Source organism: Trichechus manatus, unplaced genomic scaffold (genome assembly GCF_000243295.1).
Source record: "Trichechus manatus latirostris isolate Lorelei unplaced genomic scaffold, TriManLat1.0 scaffold00088, whole genome shotgun sequence".
NCBI lineage: Eukaryota > Metazoa > Chordata > Mammalia > Sirenia > Trichechidae > Trichechus > Trichechus manatus.
Genome location: NW_004444024.1, coordinates 7,177,360 through 7,203,331, shown reverse-complemented (window position 1 = coordinate 7,203,331; position 25,972 = coordinate 7,177,360). Strand labels below are relative to the sequence as shown.

At 39.2% G+C, this 25,972-nt stretch overlaps 1 protein-coding gene across 3 annotated transcripts in view; it reads left to right on the top strand.

Annotated features, from left to right (window-relative positions):
• Positions 1-25,972, top strand: part of PAK1 (p21 (RAC1) activated kinase 1) — a 137,953-nt gene that overhangs the window by 20,881 nt on the left and 91,100 nt on the right. For all 3 annotated transcript variants that reach the window (XM_023736585.1, XM_023736582.1, XM_023736584.1), the window contains exons 2-5: positions 2,754-2,964; positions 18,057-18,157; positions 18,649-18,796; positions 22,361-22,398. In XM_023736585.1, coding sequence (XP_023592353.1) covers positions 2,775-2,964; positions 18,057-18,157; positions 18,649-18,796; positions 22,361-22,398 — 477 coding nt within the window. In that variant the 5' untranslated portion in view covers positions 2,754-2,774. The remainder of the gene's footprint in view (positions 1-2,753; positions 2,965-18,056; positions 18,158-18,648; positions 18,797-22,360; positions 22,399-25,972) is intronic.

Here is a 25,972-nt window from a genome sequence, read left to right as displayed (position 1 = left end):
CTCTATTTCACTTATTTCTGCTCTGATCTTTATTGTTTCCTTTCTTCTGGTGGCTTTGGCCTTCTTTTGCTGTTCTAAGAGCTTATAATTTAGCAGGGGATGGTATAACACAGACAGAAATTATTATAATACAAGGCTGCACTCCAAATTTCAAGAATAATTTTGAAGAAGAAATTTCTGATACATTAAATGATGACTAAATATTGTCTTAGAGGCAGGATTTGGATTCTTATTCTTTATGAATGAAAAAGAAAATTGCTGGAATTCCCTGCAGGAGACTACTGAGAGAGCAGCCTCAGACTAAAGGACAGGGCATCTCTACCCTTTCAGTTTTGCTCCATCTTATGATTTTTTAGGTTTTCTTTTCTGTAGGAAGCATTTGCACATGTGTAAGATACATATCCAGCAGCCTTCTAATTGTGAATGCTTTTGAGTTTCTTACATTTAATCCATTATAAACATTTATGAGCTAGTTTCAGATGCTCCTTCTTCACAAAACATTTGCTCTGCTCCTTTCACCCTCAACTTGGAAGCAATATCTTGTTGTTGAATTCTCATTCCTCTCTTGTATCCTTAACTTTTGTACCATGTATCACGTCCATGACTTATTTTCCTTACTATGAATTCCTTCAAGGCAAGGTATATATTGCTGTGCAAACTTGATTACTTCAAATATTTATCAGATCTACTGTGAATCAGATACTATACTAGGGACTTGTTGGAATGCAAGGGTGACAAAATCAGGCCCAATTGTTGAGGAACATTCTGGCTCCTGGGGAAGATATACCTGTAAACAAGTAATTACAACATAGTAAAAATAAACGTGATCACCTTGGGAATATACCCATTGTCTTGGGAGCATGAAAGAGGACACAACTAATTTCTTGGAGGTGAGAACATTTCCAAAGGGCTTCATGGAAGAACTGACAGTTGAATAAAGCCTTGATGGATAAGTAAATTCACAGCTTGAGAGAATAAGAAAATTGGCATTCTAGGCAGAGGGAACAGCATGTGCAAAGGAATAGAAGTGTGAAAGCTCTGATATGTTTGAGGAAGTTGGTTAATAGTGGTGAGAGGAGCCCTGGTGGCGCAGTGGGTTAAGCACCTGTCTGCTAACCAAAAGATTGGAGTTTGAACCCACTAGCCACTCTTTGGGAGAAAGATGTAAAGACTACAGCCTTGGAAACCCTTTGGGGCAGGTCTTCTTTGTTCTTCAGGGTCACTATGAGTTGGAATTGATTTGTCTGCAGCAGGTAGCAGTGGTGGAGATGAGACTGGTGAGTGTTCTAGGCCCGATAATGGAAGATCTCAAAAAGCAAGCTAAGGAATTTAGCTTTTATTCTGGGATGTCAATAAAAGGTTTTAAGCAGAGAAGTGGTGTGTTTTAGGATCACTGATGGCATGTAGAGAAAGGACTGAGGAAGAAACTGTATACAGGAAATCAGTTCTTCACTTATTAGAAAATATTAAAAGACTTCCATAGATTTTATTCATAGTATTGTAAGTAATTGACAATTTAAGCATGGTTTTCAAATCTGGCTGTGTGTTGAAATCACTAATTTTAAAAAAATATACAGGTTTTTGGCCCTAACCCAGCCATACTAAGTCCAAATTTGTTGGGGGGTGGGGGTCAAGCCATGGTATCTATATTTCTAAAAAGCTCTTGGTGATTATCATGCAGGTTTTTAGAAGCCATTAGTCTCTAAAGCACTATTGTGTGTGATGCCAGGGAGTTTACATCCTACATAGTCTTGGTTAAAGATATAATTTTCACTTAACATGGAAGAATAATGAGAAACTTTATTAACTCTGGATCCAGTCATATCAACCCATTGTTAAGGATTTTTATTTTAAGGTAATAACATCTGTCTTCATTAAAGTTACCATATTATAGGAATTTCTTTCCTTCCTTTTAAATTTTTAATCTATTTCCAAAAGCATTTGAGATTGCCAATAAATTCAACACCATATAGGACAGAATGATTACTAAATTGACCATCATATATTTAGAACAAAGTAGGATTTTAGAGCAGGGGGATACTGGAGAGATGATATAGCTGGCAGACTTTTTCTGTAAAGGGCCAGATAGTAAATATTTTAGACTTTTATAGTATCCAGTCTCCTTCGCAAATTACTCAACTTTGCAACCACTCAACTCTGCCGTTGTAGTGTGAAAGAAGCCATAGACAATAAATAAATTGAATGGGTGTGGTTTGTTCCAATAAAGCTATTTATAAAAACAGGCAGTTTTGCTGACCTTTGATACAGTCCATCCCATAGAGGGAAAATGGCTTGCCTAAAGTTATAAAATTAGAGGTTGACAGAAATTACTACGTGTGGAATGCTGGTAGCTGCTTTAATTAATCTTCATATGTATGAATAAATAGAATTTTTCTAAAGCTAGTAAGTGGTACTGGGATTTAGACTCAGTTTTACTGGATCAAATTTCTACTTTTTCAACCACATCATGGTGGCTCTTTGTGCTCACCAATGCCTCAGATATGGGAGTGCAAAGAAAAGCATGGTTCTTGGGAATGTTGAGTAGTGCTTGGCACGGAGTAGGCATTTATATCTTTGAGCGTTGTTGCCCGCATAGTCACGCAGTCAGATAGAAGTAGTCATGGTATGCAGTGGAAGAGCTTGAGGGGCCCTGAAGGAAGGGTTATATAATTTGTATTATTTTTAACATTTTAACATGTATTTCTCTTTGCTCAAAAATAATAAGAGAATTATATGCTTCTTTCTGATTACAGTAGCTGCTGGTGGTGGTGACAATGTCAAATAACGGCCTAGACATTCAAGATAAACCCCCAGCCCCTCCGATGAGAAACACCAGCACTATGATTGGAGCAGGCAGCAAAGATGCTGGAACCCTAAACCATGGTTCCAAACCTCTGCCTCCAAACCCAGAGGAGAAGAAAAAGAAGGACCGATTTTACCGATCCATCTTACCTGGAGATAAAAGTACAGTATTTCATTTTCTGAACACTTCTATGCTTAAAATTTTTTTTGTTTTTTTGGAGCCTGGATAAAGGATCTGCCCTTCTTTGAGTTTATCTTTATTTTCCTATAATACCTACCCCTCCCGTCCCCCAATTAAATATATCCTTTCTCTTTTCTTCCTAAAGTGACTGGAGCCAAAAGGAAGATAAACTTGTTTTATACTCAGTATGCTATATCTGAGCAAAATTCTAGAATAATTATGCTCTTGTTAGATTTTGAACAATCTGAAGCCATTTATTTACTTACTTTTAAAATTCTTAAACTGTTTATGATATCCAAAATATAAGAAATATTGAAATGTCTTCATTTGGAAATGTTTTGTTTCCAAACTAGTTTCAGTTGGACTATCTTCTTTCCAAATTCTTGATTGCCTCTTCTTTATTCAGATCTTCTGGTCCCATACTCAGAGATGAGAATTAAATACAGTAAGATGGGCAAGTAGAAGCTGAGAAAAGGAAGCAGAGATAACTAGGATTCAGTATGAGTTCACCAAGAATAAGTTGTACCAGCAGCCTTATATCCTTTTTATTGAAATTTTATTCTGGAAGAGGAAACAGGGTTTTAAAAATGCATCTGATGAAGTCACTGAGATCCGTATGGACAAGGTGGTGAAATAAAGGTTTGAATGCCCACATGATAGGTGACTTCTTGTTTGGCCCAAAAAATATTGATTTGAGTGGCTGTTGATCTTAAGTAGAGTTCTCAGTCATGTTCTTGTGAGATGCTGAAGAAATTGGCTTTCTATTTGTAAATTGTTATCATGAGTTTTGATTTAAATGGAACTGGTTCAAATCCAAGGAGCCCTGGTGGTACAATGGTTAAGTGCTTAGCTGCTAACTGAAAGGTTGGCCGTTCAAACCCACCAGTGGCTCTGCAGGAGAAAAGACCTGGTGATCTGCTCCCATAAAGATTACAACCTAAGAAATCCTACGGCGAAGTTCCGCTTTGTCCTATAGGGTCACGATGAGTTGAATCACTTCGACGGCAATCAGTTTGGTTTGATTGGTTCAAATCCTGGATTCACCACTAGCCAGCTCTGTGACCTTAGGCATGTCAGCTTACCCCTCTGACCTTTCGTTTTCTTGTCTCTAAAACTGGTATCATATCTCACATAGTTGTTGGGAAGATTACCTGTAAAGTTCCTAGTACAAGTACCTTCCACACAGAAGGTACTCAAATGTTAGTTCCTTTGTCTTTACTCATTTGTTAATGAATTGAAGCTTGGAGACTAGTAGACTAGCTAGTAGATTACTTGATAAAATCAGAATTGAGATTCAAAGGAACTTGAAACAGCTAGGGGGGGCAGATATAACAAGCACAGTGGTGAAGTGCAGAAAATATCTTACATTGCAGAAAAATATTACTGCACATCTACAGGTCAGAGAAGATGGTAGATGATAGTATCATTAACCAAATGGGAACACTTGAAGAGGAACAAGTCTGGAGTGTTGGTGGTTGGAGAACAGGGAAGATGATGACTTTAGACACATTACATCTGAAGTGCAAATGTAATGTTGGACACATCACATTTGAGGTGTCTTCTCGTAGAGATATCTAGTAGGCGGTGATCTTACATATATAGTAAATGTTTGTTGAATAACTGAAATGAAAGCTATTGAGGACTTTCAAGGAGTATTTTGGGCTTGTATTTTTGTGTATGTGTGCCTTTTCCCCTACTCCACCTTCATTGTAAGCTTTTCAGTTATGGATAGAAGTATGGGTACTTTTTCTTAACATTTTCTTAACTGGCTAACTCATTTATATAGTAGCTGCTATCTTCTAGGTATAGGGGCTATGATCTAGGTGGTGTCACCCTGCCCTGGAACCTTCTCCCACATATACAGATACAGCTGTTTCAAGTTCTTTTGAATCCCAAAGTTTAAATTATTATTACTGACTCAAACTGGGAAAGATAAGAAGATTCCTGTCCGATGAATGTCATCACAATTTAAAACTTTTGTGTTTCAAAGGATGTTATCAAGAAAGTGAAAAGACAATCCAAAGAATGGGAGAAAATTTTTGCAAATCATGTATCTGATAAAGTAATAAATAAGAAAATTACAACTCAATAATAAAAAGATAAATAACCCAAAATAGTCAAAGGGTGTGAATAGACTTTTTTCCAAAGAAAATATACAAATGGTCAATAAGCACATGAAAAGATGCCCAGCATCATTAGTCATCCGGCAAATGCAAATCAAAACTACTTCACACCCAGTAGGATGGCTAGAATCAAAAAGATAGATGATAGTAAGTTTTGGTGGGGATATGAAGAAATTGAAACCCTCATACACTGCTGGTGGGAATATGAAATGGTTCATCCCTTTGGAAAACAGTTTGACAGTTCCTCAAAAAAGTTTAACACAGATTTATAGTATGACCCAACATTTCCACCCTGGGTATGTAGCCAAGAGAGTGAAAGCTTATGTCAACACAAAGAACTTTGTACACAGACACCCAGGCAGCTAAAAGACACATGAGGAAATGCTCCCAATCATTAGCCATTAGAGAAATGCAGATCAAAACTACAATGAGATACCATCTCACCCCGACATTATTGGCACAAATCAAAAAAGCAGAAAATCACAAATGTTGGAGAGGTTGTGGGGAGATTGGAACTCTTATGCACTGCTGATGGGAATGTAAAATGGTACAAGCACTATGGAAATCAATATGGCGCCTCCTTAAAAAGCTAGAGATAGAAATATCATACAATCCAGCACTCCCACTCCTAGGAATATATCCTAGAGAAATAAGAGCTGTCACACGAATAGACACATGCACATCCATGTTCATTGCATTATTCACAATAGCAAAAAGATGGAAACAACCTAAGTGCCCATCAACAGATGAATGGATAAACACACTATGGTACAGACACGCAGTGTAATACAATGCAATGATAAAGAACAACGATGAATCCGTGAAACATCTCATAACATGGAGGACATTATGCTGAGTGAAATAAGTCAATCACAAAAGGACAAATATTGTATGAAATCACTGTTGTAAAAACCCAAGAAGAGGTTTACACACAGAAAAAGATCAATCTTTGATGGTTGAGGGAGATGAGTAGTGGGGAGGGGATATAACTAACTAGATAGTAGACAACTGTTAACTTTGGTGAAGGGAAAGACAACACACAATATTGGGGAAGTCAGCACAACTTGACCAAGGCAAAGCCATAGATGCTTCCTAGACACATCCAGACACCTTGAGGGACCGAGTTACTGGGGCTGAGTGTTAGGGACCATGGTCTCAGGGGACATATAGGTCAATTGGCATGACATAGTTCATAAAGAAAATGTTCTACGTCCTCCTTTGGTGAATAGCATCTGGGGTCTTAAAAGCTTGCCAGCAACCATCTCAAATACATCCATTGGTCCCATCATGTCTAGAGCAAAGGAGAATGAAAAAAAACAAAGATACAAGGAAAATATTAGTCCAAAGGACTAATGGACCACATGAACCACAACATCCACCAGTCTGAGCCCAGAAGAACTGGATGGTTCTCAGCTACCACCACCAACTACTCTGACAAGGATCACAATAGAGGGTCTGGACAAAGCGGGAGAGAAATGTAGAACAAAATTCATATTCACAAAAAAGAAGACCAGACTTACTGGTCTGATGGTGACTGGAGGAACCCCCGAGACTGTAGCCCCCAGACATCTTGCTAACTCAGAACTGAAGCCACTCCTGAAGTCTACGTTTCAGCCAAAGATTAGACAGTCCTATAAAACAAACAATACAACACATGAGGAACATGCTTCTGAGTTCAGCCAAGTATATGAGAGCAAAGGGCCAACACTTGCCCAAATGCAAAGATGAGAAGACGGGAAGGGACAGGAAACCTGGACGAATGGACACGAGGGGACCTGGGGTATAACGGGTAAGGAGGAGAGTGCTGACACATTGTGGGGATTGCAGTCAATGTCACAAAACAATTTGTGTATAAATATTTGAATAAGAAACTAATTTGTGCTGTAAACTTTGACCTGAAACACAATACAGTTTTAAAAAATGTGAAATTTAAAAATGAAAGAAAAAAACTGTGTACACAGATGTTCCTAGCAGCATTATTCATAATAGCCAAAAACTATAAGCAACCCAAATGTTCCTCAGCCGATGAATAGATAATAAAATGTGGTATATCCATACAATGGAATATTATTCTGCCATAAAAAGAAATTAAGTACTAATACATGCTACAACATGGAGGAACCTTGAAAACATTATGCTAAGTGAATGAACCTGTTACAAAGGACCACGTATTGTATGGTTCCTTTTATATGAAGTGTTCACAATAGGCAAATCTATAGAGGCAGAAAGTGGTTGCTTAGGATTAGGGGGTGAGAGGGTTGGAGGGTGACGGGATATGAGGGTTTTTTTTGGGGTGATGAAATGTTCTAAAACTGGTTGTAATAATGGTTTTACAACTCTGTGAATATAGTAAAAAGTCATTTAATTGTATACTATGAGTTGATCAATTATATGGTTTGTAAATTATATCAATAAACCTTTAAAAAATTATTTCCTGAAGCAGCACGTAGAATCAGAAACCTTCAGCTATCATTGGGAAGGGGAGTGATTGGAGGAGGTGAGGAGCCCAGGACTGGCGGTCTGGCTATCCAGTTATAGTCTTTATTCTCCCTTAAATTGGCTGCCTGATTTGGGTCATTGACTTCCCCGTAGACTTTAGTGCCTTCATCTAAAAAGAGTCAGACCAGTAGACATGTACAGTCTCTTACAGCTTTGAAATCCTGAAACATGATATTTTGAAGAACTTGTCTCGTTTTCCATGCTATCAGAAAGCCAAAATGGATTAGTCAAAGAGAGGGTGGAAGTTACGATGGGGTTGTACACTTCTGTATATTGTAAAGATGAAATTGAATCAGGCTTGTACATGTAAGTGAAAAGAAACTAGACCATTGTAAAGTCCTTTAATCAGTGATAAAGCCGTAGATCCAGAGGTACTTCTAGAAATCCTACCTGTGTAACCCTAGGCCAAATCTGATCTGAAAACAGTTCTCACAGCCTCAAGATCAAAGCTGCATCTCTTTAAGTTGAAACCATAGAGTTTTAAGAAGTTCTAGTCACCTGCTTTCCATCCCCTAGTTATAAACAGAAAGCAAACCCGTTGCCGTCGACTCTGAATCATAGCAACCCTCTAGTTATAGGTTCTCTATATATGCCTTGACCACATAGGTTTCACTCCTTTGCTTTAAGACCTTTGATGACTATCATTAATCCATCCATCAAAATGAAATAAGCTTGAGGTTTTTTCCTTTTGTCTGGAGTGTTTGTTCTTGATTTTGTGCCTGTTGGTATTATCACTCAACCGGTGGGCTTTTGTTGACCTGCTAGTTTGTGCTTAACTTAGTCCTAGCAGGATACACAGCAGTGTTAGGCAGTCTTTGAAGCAATATACCCTTTGTGTAGTGTTTGAGAATTGCATAGAGAAACGATCTAGAACTGGAGTTAGAAAACCTAGATGGAATCCTACCTCTGACCCTTATTAACTCTGTGATTTTTTTTCCTTCTCTTACCTATTTCTTTTAATTCCAATATCCTTATTCGTAAGGAGCCCTTGTGGCACAAACAGTTAAGTGCTTGGCTGTTACCCAGAAGGTTGGTGGTTTGAACCTATCCAGCGGCTGTGTGGGGGAAAGACCTGACAATCTGCTTCTGTAAAGATTACAGCCAAGAAAACCCTATGGGGCAGTTCTACCCTGTCACATGGGGTAGCTATGAGTTGAAATCGACTTGATGATACCCAAAAAAAACAAGATTGTTATTTGTAAAGTGAGAAAATCATAATTCCCAGCCAGTCTATATCGTTAATAAGTTTTTGTCGTTTGACATAATGGATGTAAAAGCACTCGCTAAAACTTATAAATGAGTTTTTTTTTTTTTTTTTTAATAGAAATCTCATTTATTGTTTTATCTGGCACCCACAACAATCCATTGCGGAACTGGGGAAGCTGAGGCTTAAGGAAGAGTAAATTGCTCAAGATCTCCCAGCTGCAAAGTGGCAGGGATGAGTATGGAACTAAGTCTTCCTTAAAGTATCTGCTCCATCTTACCATGCTGTCTCTGTTAGTTGTTCTCAACCCTGGTTATACACACTTGACTTACGCACACTGTTTTTAAAGAATACAGATGCCTGGGTCCCACCTAGGTTTTTGGAGTCAGAATTTTCAGAGGGGTAGTTTTGGGTCACTTCGGAAATTTGGGAGATGAGATAGAAGAGTTCTTTGGGCTGCATTAGTCGTTGAGATTTTAGCTGGCAGTGGGTAGGATGTCTGTGGGCATTGCCTAATGCTGACCTCCAGCATGGCTTCAGTTTGTGCCTGGGGAATGCATGAATGATTGGAAGGAAAAGCTGTAATTGAGGGCCTGTAATAGGTGGTGCTGAGTTGCAGAATTCCATGTGGTAAAGCCTGGTTCCTGTGGTTAGGATCTGGAGCCTTTGGTTTATTCTAAGAAGTCCTGTAGCATTTAGTTTGGAATCTTTTTCTGGCTGCATCTTCACAACCAAAGTGGAATTCTCCCAGCTTGGGAAGAGTTTAGCAAAGTTAATTTTAAAACTGGATTACATCAGTGTTTATCTCTCTGAGTTTGGAACACTTTACTGCCTTGAGCCCAGATTAGCTCAGCTGAACCAATGAGACGTGCTGCTTAAAAATAAAATTTTTTAAAAATAAATAAGCCAATGATTTGTGCTGAAACTTTGGTGGCTATGCTGAAACATGGTATTTTGCAGTATCAACCTCATTTTTCATGCTGTCAGAAAGCCAAAATGAATTAGTCAAAGAGAGGGTTAAAGTTGGGATGGGGTGGGATTGCACACTTCTTTTCCCACTTTATTTCTTTAAGTCTAAGATCTCTAGTCTCGTGAAATCAGGGTGATTCTTTCTTCTTGATCTCTGTCTTCAGCCATAGTTTCTCTGTCTTAATGAGTAGGTTGGGAAATCTTATTCTGACAGTTTCTTATATTAATGATAACTTGTGTTTGCAAAGCTCTTTAGTTACAAAGCACATTCATTTCCTTTATCTTAGTTGATCCTCAAAAGTGAGTTAATGGCAAAGAATTATCTTTTTTCCTCTGACTTCTAGCCCAGGATTATTTCCACTGACAGAGATTTCTTTTAATTCCCTGACCTCAGTCTTCTCAGCTGTAAAATAAAGTTAATGCATGCTGTCTGGATTGTGAAAGGGCTTTGCACATGTGAGGGAAGTGGTTGTCACTTCCAGGAATAGGTTGACTGAGTGCTAGATGCCTCAGGGACTGTCTTTCCCAGCCATTCCCCAGGAGTATGACTTCTGTACTTTTCTTCTGCATTCCTGTCTCGGGAGCCCTGTTTCCTGCTAGTGATCCCAAACAGTGAGTGCTCAGCCTGAGTTACACAGCACCCAACCTAAATCCTATCAGCTAAATTTTCATTTCCTCCCTACTTCCCTCCTCTCCCACTTCAGCCAGGCCCTTCCTATTCTTACACCCCAAGTCTAGTTTATGTTAACTGAATCTTAGGGTGGCATAAATGGTTAACACACACTGGGCTATAAACCTAAAGGTTGGAGGTTCTAGTCCACCCAGAGGCTCCTCGGAAGAAAGTCCTGACGATCCACTTCTGAAAAATCAGCCATTGAAAACTCCATAGATTGAAAACTCAGAAACAAATCCAAACGTGTAAGGTCAATTGCTTTTCGACAAGGAAGCCAAATCCATTAAATGGGGAAGGTACAGTCTCTTCAACAAACGGTGCTGGCAGAACTGGATTTCTACATGCAGAAAAATGAAACAAGATCCATACTTCATGCCATATACAAAAACTAATTCAAAATGGATCAAGGACCTAAATGTTAAATCTAAAACAATAAAGTTCTTGAAAGAAAATATAGGATCAAAGCTTTGGGACCTAATTTTTTTCAGTGATAGATTATCAAACACAACAATGAATACATGAGCAAATGAAAACAAAATAGGTAACTAGGTCCTCATAAAAGTTAAATATTTAATGTTCATCAAAAGACTTTATCAAAAGAGTAAGGAGACAACCTACAGACAGAGAAAAAAATCTTTGATAACTATATAAGCGATAAGGGACTAACATCTGAAAGATATAGAAAACTTCTACAACTTAATAACAGAAAGACAAATAACTCAATCATAAACTGGGCAAAGGACATGGACAGACACTTCACCAAAGAGGATATTCAGATGACCAATAGACGCATGAAAAGGATGCTCAACGTCATTATTCATCAGAGATATGCAAATCAAAACTACAAGGGGTTGCCATTTCACTCCCACTAGGATGGCTAAGGATCGCTGGTGGCAGAATGGTGAAGAGCTCTGCTGCTAACCAAAAGGTCAGCAGTTCGAATCCACCAGCTGCTGCATGGAAACCCTATAGGGCAGTTCTACCCTGTCCTGTAGGGTTGCTATGAGTCGGAATCGACTTGATGATAATGGGTTTGTTTTGTTTTTTTTTGTTAGGATGGCTAAGATTAAAAAAAAACCAAGGTTTGGAGGGGAGGTAGACAAATTGGAACCCTCATCCATTGTTGATGGGAATGCAAAATGGAACATCCATTATGGAAAACAGTCTGGTGGTTCCTCAAAAACAACTAGAGGTAGAGCTGCCATATGACCCAGCAATTCCACTCCAAGGTGCATACCCTAGGGATCTTATGGAAGTGACATGAACACACTTATGCATACCTATGTTCATTGTAGCATTATTCATACTAGCAAAAAGATGGCAACCTAAGTGATCATCAACAGATGAATGGATAAGTAAAATGTGGTACATACATACAATGGAATACTACTCAGCGATAAAGAAAAATGAGTTTCCAAAACATGTTGTAACATGGATGAACCTGAAGGACATTATGTTGAGTGAAATAAGTCAATCACAAAAAAACAAATATTCTGTGTTCTCACTTCTGTGAAATGACAGGAACAGGTAAATATATAGAAACTAATGTTCATTAGTGGTTACCACAGATAGGTTTTAGAGGGGGATTCTAGAGAGTAGACACTATTTTTGGTGATGGAAAAGGTAGCACCTAATGAGAGTGAAGTATGCACATCCTGACGAAGGTAACAATGTCACTAAGATATACACATGAAAAAAGGACTTTATGGTAATTGCTATGGCATATATAATCTTGAAACGAGCAATAACAGTCAAAAAATATGTGTGGGTATATATGTATGTAGGCATATATGTGTATAATTGATTCAACTATAAAATTCTTTATATATGTGAGTATATAGGTGTGTATATGTAGATGTATACATGTGTATATGCATATGTGTGACTGCATGTATTTTCATATACTTAATAAAGTACATAGGTGGCACAGTTAAGGATACTTTAAATTAGACACCAAACGCCTTGCTGGATTGGTTTTCTTGGTTTCAAGGCTTAGGACCATAGTCTCGTGGGACAGCTCAGTCACTTGGCATAATATAGTTCATAAAGATGCTCTGCATTCTTGTTCAGTCAGTAGTGTCCAGATGAATTGGTCTCTATTCGTCTGGAGCAAAAGAGAAAGAAGGACACCAGAGACTCAAAGAAGACACTTGTCTACAGGACTAATAGCCTACACAAACTACAGCCTCATCTATCCTGATACCAGAAGAACTAGATGGCGCCCGGCTACCACTACCTGCCGTTCTGATCAGGGCCACAGTAGATGGATCCTGATAGAATGGGAGAAAAATGTGGAACAGAACCTCAAATTCTTTTAAAAAAACCAGACTTACTGGACTGGTTGAGACTGGAGGATTCCCCAAGAGTGTTTCCCTGAGATACTCTTTAAACCTTGAACCAAAACTAGCCCCTGAGGTCATCTTTTAGGTAAACAATAGATTGGCTCACAAAATAAAGAATATCACTCATGAGTATTGTGCTCCTTTAAAAAAATCACCTGTATGAGACTAAATAGTCAACGGTTACTTTAAAAGAAAGATGAGAACGTAAGGGGGCAGGGAAACTAGATTAATGGAAACAACCAGAATGGAAATAATGAGAATTTTCACGTACTGTAAAGAATGTAACCAGTGTCACTGAACAATTTGTGCTGTGTAAAGCTTCTCCAAAAACGTAATAAAATACTAAAAAAGAAAAAGAAAAGAAAACCCTACTGAGCACACAGTACTATTCTGATAGACATCGGGTTGCCATGAGTTAGAATCACCTCAACGGCAACTGGTTATAACATATATGCAAGTATACTAAAACATATAAAAATATAATTGTTCTTCCCTACAATCTTTTAAGTGACTAGATCAGAGAGAATTTAGGAACAGGAAGCAGTCCCAAAGCCCTGCAACATGTCCCATACATTGTAGCTGTGAGCAAGACAGATGGACTTGTGTCATAAATGGCTGCTTGACCTGGGCCCTGGTATACCCTTAGTCCTTCTGCCTCAAAGCAGCTGCTCCTGGAAGGGAAGTTGCCAAATGCATAAATAGCTTTAATTTTAGCCATTGGCATGTAGGCAAATTGTTCTCATTAAGGTACTGAGGAAAGAAGCTTTGGAGTCAGACCTGGGTTCAAATCTTGTTTCTCATTAGCTGTGAGCTTGGGCAAGTTATTTAACTATTTTTCCATTTCCTCATCTGTAAAATTTCAGTAATATCATGGCATTTTGAGAATGAAGGAAAATAATGTATGCCATGGTTCCTTATACATGGTAAGTTCTCATTTAATGCTGTTTCTTCTCATTATGCCAAAATTTTTCTTGAGTCAACTGGAAACTCTCTAGGGAATGTAGAGTGGTACAGTGTGAACAGCCTTGGCTTTGAAGCCATACTTTTTGGGGATTTGAATTCCTTTCTGACTGTAGACAAGCCTGTGCCTCAGTTTCCTAACCTACAAAGTAAAACTTGCCTCTCAGGATTGTGGTGATTACATGAGATAATGTATATGAAGTAACTATTGAGGTATTAAAGAACTGTAGGATGCCATCTCAGGAAGAAATAAAGCTACAGAACTTTGAGAGTGCTCATTTTCCTGGTTTCATAAATTCACAGAATATAGAAACAAGGTGGGTCCTTAAGATCATTTAGTCCATCCTCTCCTTTGTTCAGATGGGAAAGCAGAGATCCTAGACTGTGTAATAACACAGTGAGGCAGGCAAAACTGGCCTGGACTCCAGGGCTGGGTAACAAGGATTGTGAAAGTCAGGCTAGAGCTGGTGAAATGAAACATTTTTTCCTGCCCTGGAGAGAGTTTGCATGTCTTGGTCTGATTCCTTAAACTCCTTGCCTGGTTGAAGTCCATGTCTGGTCATTTGTTCATTTGTTTACTCACTGTCTGAGCACCTATACTGTGCTAGGCATATAATTGTCCTTGGGGATCAGTGATGAATTGGACATGGCCCCTGTACTTGGAACTCAGTATGTTAGGGAAGCTAAACACTTAAAATAGGCAATTACTGTATTGGTGCTGTGGGAACAGAAGAAAGGGTAAACTGCCCAACCTGGAAATCAGAGAGGACTTCATAGAAGAGAGGACCTTTAAGCTGAGAGGGATGTGGTGAGGGAGGAAAGGAAGGTAAAGGAAAGACAGGATATTGTAGGCAAAGGGTGTAGCTTGAGAAAATGTGAAGAGGTGTGAAAGAGCTCAATATGTTTGGGGAACCATAACTGGTTCAGTGTAGCTGGTGTAGAGTGTATGAAACATAAGTAGTGGGAGGTGTAAAGGGGGAACAAGTCTGTAGAGCAGAGCTTCTCAAACTTTTATATACATGTGAATCACCTGGGATCTTATTAAAATTTAGATATTGATTCTCAGAGTTGGGTCCTAAGTTTTCTGCATTTCCAGCAGTCTCCCAAGTGATGCTGGTGTTGCTTTGAATAATAAGGCTATAGCTCACCCTGCCTGCTATGTGTATTGAAGGGTCCAGAATGTAGATGAGAGGTTATGGTTATAACTCAGGTGGCAGATGACAATGCCTGAAATAGGATGGTGGCAGTTGAGATGGAGAAGTGTGGATAAATTTTAGCAATGTATAGAAGATAAAATCATTAAGAACTTGGAGACTGGAGTACATTGGGAACGACAGGAGAGATAATCATGAGCAGCAGCATTCCATAAGAGGGAGAGTGTTGGAATAGAAAGGCCTTGGGCTGGGAGTCTGAAGACCTCAGTTCTACTTCTAACTTGCTCTGTGACCTTGGACAGGCCACTTAACTTCTTGGAACCTCATTTTCCTCTTCTGTCAAATTGGCACCATAATCACTGCCCTGCTTGTCACACAGTTCTTATTAGACTCTAATGAATTAATTTATATGAAATAGTTTTGTAAACACCAGCACATGACACAAATGAAAATGATTATTGTAATTATTATGAAGTGTAAATCTATTATGAAGTGTTGTAGGTACTGACACTCTGCCCTGTAGGAATATTTAGTCTGGTATTGAGGGTCAGACATGTCAACCTGGAAAGGCAGTCACCTTATAGGACAAATGGGATAAATGCAGTCCAGTTCTTCCTGGTCATTGGGGCATTAACTCTAGATTTTGGGACCTTATTTTAGCCCATGGGCTTCTGCCTATACTCTTAATCTGATCTCCGAGGATAGATCAGGCAAGCCTGGCATTCAGCCCTTATCTGACCCCAGCCAAGTTCTCAGACACTGCCCAGTGAATTTCTTTTACAGGTGAATTCTGATCTTCTAGTCTTTGACCCTGGACCTTGCTAGTATATGATCCTAGACATCTCTAGGAAGGAAACTGCTAGCTGGTCTTAGAGCCACAGAATTTTGTGCCTTGACTATGGCAGTGAGGAGAATAACATTTCCTACAAGGAGAAAATTCTGGTGGGTTCCTTGAGGGATTGGTAGTAGGGAAGACCAGAGACTCAGGGCTCCTGGGCTTTCCTTGCTGTCTTGCATTGAAGAGGAGGATCTTTCTGATCTTGCCTCACAGGGCCAGTATCTCTAGTTTTCCTACATGACTAAAGCCTAATACTTATGGGCAAACTTATCACTAGAACTCAGGAATGGTCGAGCAAGTTGTTAAAAGAAAGCACAGTAAAACCTGTGAAAGCTGGAGCCTGTGTAAGATGGAAACCTGTCAGAGAAGGAAAACTCAAAATATTTTCCATCGAAACCAGCGATAGAAAAGTGGTAAGACTGCACCCTGTCAAAGATGGAAGAAAAACTTACGAGACCTGGAAAAACAAGGTAGTCCTATTGAGTTCCGGCTCTTACAGGTATCACTGCAGTTAAGTTTTCTTATCTGTAAAATAGGGATATTAATAACTGTTTTGTAGAATTGCAAGAGTATTTGATGCATACAAAATTCTTAGCACATGCCTGGCACATGGTAAGAGCTCAATAAGTGGTAGCTTTTGCAATTAGTTTCTGAACCTAGTTCCCCCTGGTGATATGGAGGGAGCTTCTTGTGAGTTTGGACCAGATGCCCCTCTGCTCTACTTCCTCTCTAGGACACTGAAGGAGGAGGAGCCCCTGAAGGAGGAGGAACCCCGGCTGGGAGAATGGGAAGTATTTTTGTAGGAGAAGTTTAAAATCTTGGCTCTGCAGGTCCCCGTCTAGAAAGAAAGATTCTGTGGCTGAGCCTTGGAAGGTATTTAAGCCTGTTTCAGCTAGATTGCATCTGTGGATGCTGCTTATGGTTTTACCCGAGGTCTAGCTAATGCCAAGATCCTGAAACTCCTTGTGGTTGGAATATGGCACCTTTTTCTGTCAGGTCAGAAGAACCTTAAGCAAGACCCTTAATGGGAGAGGGATGTCTCAAGTATTCAGACTTTATGCTTCTTTAAGGTCCTAGCCTAGGGAGGCAGCATAGCATAGTGGTTAAGAGCTCAGACTCTGGGCTAGACTCCCTGGATTTAGATTTGGATCCTGCCACTTACTAGCCATATGATCTTGTGCAAGTAACTTAAAATCTGTGCTTCGGTTTCTTCATCTTCAAAATAAGAATGATAGTATCTCACTGATACGGTTACTGTGAGCTTTAAGTGAATCAATCCAGGTAAATTACATGAACCAGGTACGTGGTACATGGTAAGCACCTGATAACTATTTGTGATTTATATTATTAAAGCAACTTCCAAATCTAAAATTTTATAATTTAGAGAACCTTAGAGCCATCTGTGATCAAGAACCAGTGGATGTGATGCAGTTTACAGAAGCTCGTAGACGATAGGATGCCAGGGCTGGAAGGGTCTTTAGAGACCATCTACTCTAGCCTTCTCTTTTTAGAGATGGGGAAACCAGGGTTCAGAAAAAGGAAGTGACTAAAGGGCTGATTAGTGGTAGAACCAGGATTATTAACTCTGATGATATGTTCTTTCTGTTCTTCCCTTACTTTAGTTCAACAAAAAATTAAATCTTTAAATATGCATTTGTCATGGATTGAATTATGTTCCCCGAAAAATGTGTGTATCGACTTGGCTGGGCCATGATTCCCGGTATTGTGTGATTTTCCTATGTGTTGTAAATCCTGCCTCTGTGATGTTAATGAGGGCAGATGGGCAGCAGTTGTGTTAGTAAGGCAGGGCTCAGGCTACAAGATTGGATTGTATCTTGAGGCATCTCTCTAGATATAAAAGAGAGAAGTGAGCAGAGAGACAGGGGGACCTCATACCCACCAAGAAAGCAGTGCCAGGAGCAGAGTGCGTCCTTTGGACCCAAGGTTCCTGCACAGAGAAGTTCCTAGTCTGGGGGAACATTGATGAGAAGGCCAACTGAGAGAGAAAGGCTTCCCCTGGAGCTGATGCCCTGAATTTGGACTTTTAGCCTACTTTACTGTGAGGAAATAAACTTCTCTTTGTTAAAGGTGTCCACTTGTGATATTTCTGTTAAAGCAGCACTAGATAACTAAGACAGCATTGAACATCTACTCCAATCCAGGTCCAGTGTTGGACTCTGTAAATATATATGTGAAGTAGGCAGTTCTTGCCCTCTAAGGGAGCCCACAGCTCATAAAGAGCTAGAATAAGTTTAAACATTTAAGTAGCATTCCTTTTTAAAAAATTTCCTTTCCCCTGTTTCTCTTGCAGCAAATAAAAAGAAGGAGAAGGAACGGCCAGAGATTTCTCTTCCTTCAGATTTTGAGCACACAATTCACGTTGGTTTTGATGCTGTCACAGGGGAGTTCACGGTGAGTCCTGAGTCACAGAAAGGCCTTTAGTCTTTTAGCATTTTGGTTATGCACTGTTAGATTCAATCTTTTTTAGTTTTCCTAATGTCTCTGTGCCTGAGGTCTTCATTACTAGCTACTTACATTTGTGAGAGGGACCCTTTCTTCATCAACAAAATTGTACCCAGAGTAACCATTGAATGAATCTCCATTCCTTAAATATACCTGTTAAGGGGCCCCAAGTTAGCAGGGTTTGTGCTGGGCACTGATGATACAGAAACAAAGCTCTAAAGGAGTTATAGCCTGATGAGGGAGCAAATATCTCAAGAAATGACTAATACGATGTGGTAAGTATTATAAAAGAGGCTGTGTAAAGCTCTGAGGGCATAGAGAGAATGGAGTGACTAATAAACCCATCTTTAGCTGCTAGCAGGTATCAAAGTTAGCTCTGATTTTTCTTCAGTCTCTCCTGTGCCTGTCCTTCTTGACAGCCTTGCATGTCTCTCTTATAGGGGATGCCAGAGCAGTGGGCCCGCTTGCTTCAGACATCAAATATCACTAAGTCGGAGCAGAAGAAAAACCCACAGGCTGTTCTAGATGTGTTGGAATTTTACAACTCAAAGAAGACTTCCAATAGCCAGAAGTACATGAGCTTTACAGGTATGGAGATTGTGTCCCGGACTGTCTAGGGAAAGGAAGGTTTTAGATCTGGGTGGAAAAACTCAACATGCCTATTGGCCTGGGATGAGAGAAGAAATTATTGGAAGGAGTGGAGGTGAAACTTTCACTAAAATAGAAATTTGAAATTTGAGAGCCAAGACAATGGGTTTTTGCATCAAACTTGAATCTTTATTCTGAAGCTATACATGATTTTAAAAATAGTATGGTATTTTATATAAAGAATTCAGGCTTTGTGTTAGAAGATCTAGGTTCTGACATTCACTAGTTTGTAACAGTAGCTTCATTTCTTTGAGCTGCAAAATGGGAATCATAATTCTTATCTCAAGAGGTTATGTTAAGGAATAAATGAGCTGATTGATGTGACAGTTCTTTATAGGTTATAAAACAGCACCATAGAAATGTAGGCTATCATTATTGTTAATATCATTAGTCATTTAATAACATCACTGTGTATCTTTGAAGTAAGCAAGCCAAATTTCTTCCTCAGGGGACTAATTTTTGTGAAAATGAAAAACAGGCCAGGAATAATAAATGTTCTTTGGATGTATTCTGTATATAAGGGACTGTGTTTTTCAGATTATTTTTAAGAGCAGAATTAGGATTATAATCCAGGTCTTCTAATTCTTAGCACCTTTTGAATTTATTACTTGCTTGTAGTAACTCTATTTGGAGCACCTCGTTACTTAACGGAAAGATTTTTCTTTTCCTGCGATAATTTATGAGAAGGCCTACATTTCTGGAAACTTGCCTTAAATATAGCATCTGAGAATGTTAGAGCAAGAAATGTCCTTAGCATATAGCACTTCCAGCTCCCCCTTGATTTACAGACATTTAAAGCCAGGAAAAACCTTTCTAATGTGGCTAAATTAGTGGTAGGGCTGGTCTCTTAACTCCCAGTCTGGTGTTTTTTCCAGTTCTCACACTGTTTTCTTCAAAGGACAGCACTGCTGGGGAAGGTGAGAACCAGGATGAACTAGCTAATTTAGAGGGATACTTTCCCCAGCCAGTACCTGGCATGTATCAAAGGGCACAGATGGTGGTGATGGCAGGCTGCAGCTTCGCTCATGCTGCCATGGCAGTGCCCAGGAGAGGGCCACGCATGTTCCCAGCAGTATTTCCTTCCTCACGTCTGGCCCCGCTGGGTCTGTCTCACTTCTCCCATTGAGGGACTTGGTCGTTCCCAAGGAGGAACTCGAGTGGAGGGTGCTAGGTGGGAAAGTTTTCCAATCAGGAAATTAGAGTTTGTGTTTTAAGGAGTTTGTCATGGAGACGTCAGATTAGAAGCTGGCTTTGAAAGCTTCAGCAGCAAAGTCTTTGTAAGAGTCTCTTTTTATATATTTGCATGTGTGTAGATATGTGCAAGGGCCATAGCTTATGGGTTTGCATATGTTTGGAATTTAAGTCCACTTAAGTATTTATGAAAGAGTATGTGTGTAATATACATAGGTAATTGTGTATATATTCATCTGTGCATGCATATGTGTATAGTATTGAGTTTATACGTATAGATGCATGTGCATACGTCTACTTTTGTGTCTAAAAATTTTTGCACATGGGTAATGTATGTATGTGCAAGCGTTAAAATTTCCTAGAACTTGAAACCAGGGCCAACTCTTGGCAAAATTGTATATTTGACAGTTTATTTTTAATGTCACATCTCTCTTTTCTCTGTTTTCCTCCTTTCATACTATTAATTATGATAACACTACCTCAATTTGTATAGTCTTGGACATAAATTATCTCATTTGATTCTCATGAAGGCCTTAGGAAATTGGCAAGGCAAGGATATTATCCCCATTTTATAGACCCAGAGAAATTAACTAGGCTCAGAGAAATTAACTGACTTACCCAAAGTGACTTGGCTAATATGTGATAGAAATGTGTTTTAAACCCAGATCTTTAAACCCTTTGCTTATAACCCAAGTGTGACCCTCCATGCCAATTTTTTGTCAAGTGTCCTATTTTTTTAGCACTTTTTTTTTCTGTACCCACTAGTAGCTAACATGATAGGAAAAAAACTAGATTGACAACTCAAAGTTCTGGGCTTTAGCCCTACTTTGCCACTGATTTATGTGATTTTGAACAAGTCTCTTTCCCTCACTGAACCTCAGTTTCCTCATTTGTGTAACTGAAGAATTTATAATTGTATAAGTACTTTCTGATCTGTCATTCTGTGCTTTAGAATTTGATACATAAAAGTTGTATATCACCTTTAAAAGGTGCAATGTTTACTTGTTTTTTATATGACATAAGAGCTAGGTACGTTTATTACTAGAATACCTAGTCTTTAACAATACTAGCAGTGGATAGGGTTAGGCAGTTGTACAGTGAAGGCACAGTGTTGTACTTTGCTCTGCCTAAGCCGATGTGCTATTATGAAAGCAAAACAAATGAATTATGTTTAAAGTATATCCTAAATTGGTTTCTGCAGTGTACAGCTGGCAATTCAGGATTTGTTTTAAGAACATAATGTTACAGACTGCCTTATTTTTGGTCTGTGGGTTCATGACTTGCCTTTGAACGAAGAAGCTGTACCTGGTCCTTGCTTATATGATAGAATTGGGATCTTGGACATTTTCTGGGTTTGACTCTTGGTGAGAAATATGTTGGATATTACTTCTCCTTAATTGGTAGAATATTTCTCTTCCTTAATTCTATTGGTGGTGAACTGGGGAAGCCAGTTTTCTTCTTGGGGAACAAAGCCAAACACGATAACCTGGTCTTTAAACTTCTTGCTAAGTTCTCCATTGGGTCTATGTTTCATATTTCATCAAGTCTAAGATATTGATTGTAAGATGCACCATTATTTTATGTACCACTAAGAGGAAAAATCCTGCTTATTAAATTGTGAAATGCCTTTGACTATGAACACATCTCTATTTCAGAGATGTTAATGTGAAAAAATATACATCTTAGAATCAACGAAATATGGTAATTGCCTCATTGAGGGAGCCTGAATCTAAGAAAACAAGACCCTACCTTTAATTAGACTTGACATGATTAATGCCTCTATTTTTCTAAGTCTTGGTCCTTCTCTCCCTGCAGGGAATAGGCATGAATCTAGAAGATTCATTTCTGAAAACTGCAGCTGCAGGCTGGTCATGATTTGGCAAGGGTAGCTCTGGAGGGTGCCAGCCGTGAATTCTTTTCTTTCTCTTAGAATGCAGGAAATTTCCTTGACCACTGAGGCCTGATGATGATATAGCTAATGATGTGGACATAGTTGTAACATCGTATTTTGAGTCAGACCAGGATTCAAATCTTAACTCCACTATTTTAACCGGTGTGTACCCTTGGCAAATCACTTAACTTCTCTGAACCTCAGTTTCCAAATCAGTAAAAAAGGATATAATAATAGTACTCAGAGCCACAATGAGGATTAAATGAATTAATGTGTATAGTGTGCTTAACACAGTGTCTGGCCCATAGTAGCACTAAAATTATTATTCTCTGAGCCTGGCAAATGCTTGACTGAATAGCTCTCAAGAAGAGATTAACTGTCGTTGTTTACTGACTGTGTCTCTTATCTGTCTTCCTTTGCAGATAAATTAGCCGAGGATTATAATTCTTCTAATACTTTGGTAAGTCTTTATTCCCTCTGTTCTGATATGGGCAGGTATGGTGGTTAATGATCAAGACAGTGTGGTAGAGGCAGCGCCTAGGCTGGGAGGTGTTCATCTTGGTCACTCCCCCACTGTAGACCTCAGAGTTCCTATCTGTACAGTAAAGGAATTGGACTTAATAAATAGTGGGGAGCCTTTCCAGCTTTAATGTTCTAGAAATCTTAACCTTGAAACCAGAAGACCGGGCTTCTGGGCTCAATTTTTTTTTATTTATAGCTTTGAACTTGGGAAAGTCATTTTGCTTTTCTGAGCTTTAGTTTACTCATCAATAAAATGAGGATGATACACTCTGCCTTACCTGGCTGTGTCTTTACCTGAATTTAGAAGAGAATTTCTTCTCTTTGGTCAGTACCCAAAAAAACCAAACCTGTTACCATGGAGTCAATTCCAACTCATAGCGACCCTATAGGACAGAGTAGAACGGCCCCATAGGGTTTCCAAGGAGCGGCTGGTGGGTTCGAACTGCCAACCTTTCCGTTAGCAGCCGAGCTCTTAACCACTGCGCCAACAGGGCCCTCTTTGGTCAGTAGGGTCTACAAAACCAGGATTAGGACTCATTGTTGAAGGGAGCAGATTCTGTTTATCTAAGATCATTCATTCTGTCCTGTGAAACTGTAGTGCATGTCCTATCATTTGAAGCAATGTTATAGAGATCATAGAAGAATTGTCTGGGAAGTAAAACTAGATGATTTCAGCGGTCCTTTGGCTCTCTCAACTTACAAATCCTATTTTCCAGGACAGATATAAGGATGAAATGAGATATTAGTGTGTTTGAAAGGGTCTTATAAATAGTAAACTGTGATGCATAAAAGAGAATATCACTATTCTTTTCATCTAATGTCTCTTGTATAAAGGTGGTTTATGCCATATAAATTTTTTTACTAGAAGTTTGCAAAGCCCCTGCTGTCTACCGGGTCCTGTATGAAGTAGTGGTGATGAAGAGATGATTCAGACATTGTCCCAATTCCTGAGAACTTCCCAGTCTTGTGGGGGATATGAAGGCACAGACCATTAACAGTGCAGCGTGGTAAACTTCCTGAGGCCAGGGACTATGTTTGACTTGTTAATTGCTGTATCCTTGGCATCTGGCGTTCAGTAGATATTTGCTGAATGAAAGGTTGAGGGTACCAGAGAAGGCTTCCTGATGGTAAAGTCTGAGATGAATGAGTTAGTTATCTAGGATAAGAATTAAGGAAAGAGGAAAGTATTCCAGACAGAGAGAAGAGCATGTGCAAAGGCAAAGAGGTATGCAAGGTATGCTTGGAAGGAAACTGCAAGTAGTTTGATACGACTGGAATGTGAAGTGTGACGGGAGTAGAGGATGAGGAGGAATGGTAAGCAGGCCAGATCATGTAGGAGTTTTAACTTTGTCTTAAAGGTAACGGGAAGCTATTGAAGACTTTTAAGCAGGGGAATAGTAAATTCTAACAATGCTGAGTCACCATCAAAATACTTTGAGCCATGTTTCTAGCGCTGGGGACTGGTTTACTCTGAGTTGTTTATACTCTTTTTTTTAAATACTTCTATTGATTATAAAAAATGTTCACATGTCTAGTGCCTTGCAGCATGCTGAGTCCTTTCTTATTCACTATAATATTCACAGGAGCTCAATTAGGTGGGTTATTATCCCTATTTTATAGATGATAAAACTGAAATAGAGAAGGGTTAATGAGAACAGGCCCCTGATTCCCAGTCTGCACTGCTTTGCCCTAATTCATGCTAACCAAACAAACCCAAACCTGTTGCCGTCGAGTCGATTCTGACTCACAGTAACCCTATAGGATAGAGTAGAACTGCCCTATAGGGTTTCCAAGGCTGTAATCTTTATGCCACATCTTTCTCCCGTGGAGCGGCTGGTGGGTTCAAACCACTGACCTTTCGGTTAACAGCCAAGTGCTTAACCACTGTGCCACCAGAGCTCCTTCTGATCATGCTACCTTTCATCAAATGGCAGAGATGTGATTAAGAGACCTGGAAGAATTTGCAAACATGAGATCTTTGGGGGTTTCCCTATTACTGAGCAGTAAGAAATTGTTGAAGAAGTGGCCTGAACAAAGCTGAGCTGTGCTTTGTGGTTCAAATATCTATATGCTTTTGACAGCTATCATTTACTGAATACCTAATATGTGCCAGGCACTGTGCTAAGAACTTTACATATGTTAGCGTAATTAGTCCTCACAAATTACCTTGTGAGGAAGCATTATCATCCCCATTTCACAGGCAGAAAAACAGGCTTTCCCGAAGACTCATAACTAGCTATTATGGAGGAACTGGATTAGAACTGGGGTCTTCTGATTCTCAGTCCCGGGTTCTTTTCATTGTAGCAGGGAACAGAGAAAGATGTCAAAGAGGTCTTATAAAGGAGACTGCAGTAAAGCCACACTATGTTGTTTGTTAGTGAGGAGGAGGAGCCCTGGGGCTCAGTCCATATGGCAGAGAGGATAACACCTGCTTAGTAAAAACCTGTACAGATTTAGTATCTACAATTAAAACCACTCAAGCTGTGAAGGCCATTTCTCCCCTACAATTAGAACATTTGTCTCTGTGGCTCATTGCTATATATTTCTGTACTAGTTTTACATGGGAGGTATGGTTTGTATTGTGGTAGCATGCCATTGTTTTCCAAAATGATTTCACACAGATCATTCCACATGATTTGTGAAATACATTAGACAGAATTGTTATCCCCATAATACAGATGAGGAAATTGTGACTCAGAGAGATTAAGTGACTTGTTCCATACTTGAGTGATTCAGTAGTAGAAACTAGTACAAAATTCAGTTCTCTCTAAGCATTCATTCATACATTCATAGCATAAATATTTACTTAGCACCCTCTTTGTGCCGAGGTGTTAGTGGCACAAAAATGAGTATGTAGTATATTAGCCCTTAAGTAAAAAATTGATGACAAACTAGGGTAATAAGGGCTGTGAGAGGTATGAATAATGAACAATGGACCATGTTCGATGGAGTGATCTTCTTCTGTCTTGTAGTACAGGGAAGTTTGCACAGAGTTGCTAAACCTTAAAAATTTGTTCATTTAACAAACATGATCTTTAAGGATCCTTCCAGCTCGCAAATTCTGTTGTTTATGGCTAATTCATCTGAGATCTGGCTCTAAGATTCTATGGCATTTTTGTGCCTGAATTCTCATTATAAAATGAACACCTAGTATGTGATAGGCTCTTTGAGTTTCAGGAGTCAAGGACTGGTAAGGTCTTTGCTCTTGATCTCACAGCTTAGTAAGGAACAGACACGTAAACAGAGTTTTGTAATACAGTGTCTGGTAAACACAGGATAATGCTACCAGGCTCAGAAAAGGGTACTGCTTTCCTCCCTGAGGGACAGGATAAACAAAAGCCAAGTTTTAAGGATCCAGCATATCAGACCAAAGATGTTGGATCTTGTGCTGGAGTTAAGAATGTATGTGCATTTCAGCCTAACGTTAGGCATCTCAGCAAGATTCCTCTGGAAATTGGATCAGGTTAGTGGACTGAATTTATGTGACCATCTCTCTTGCTATTTCAGATTTC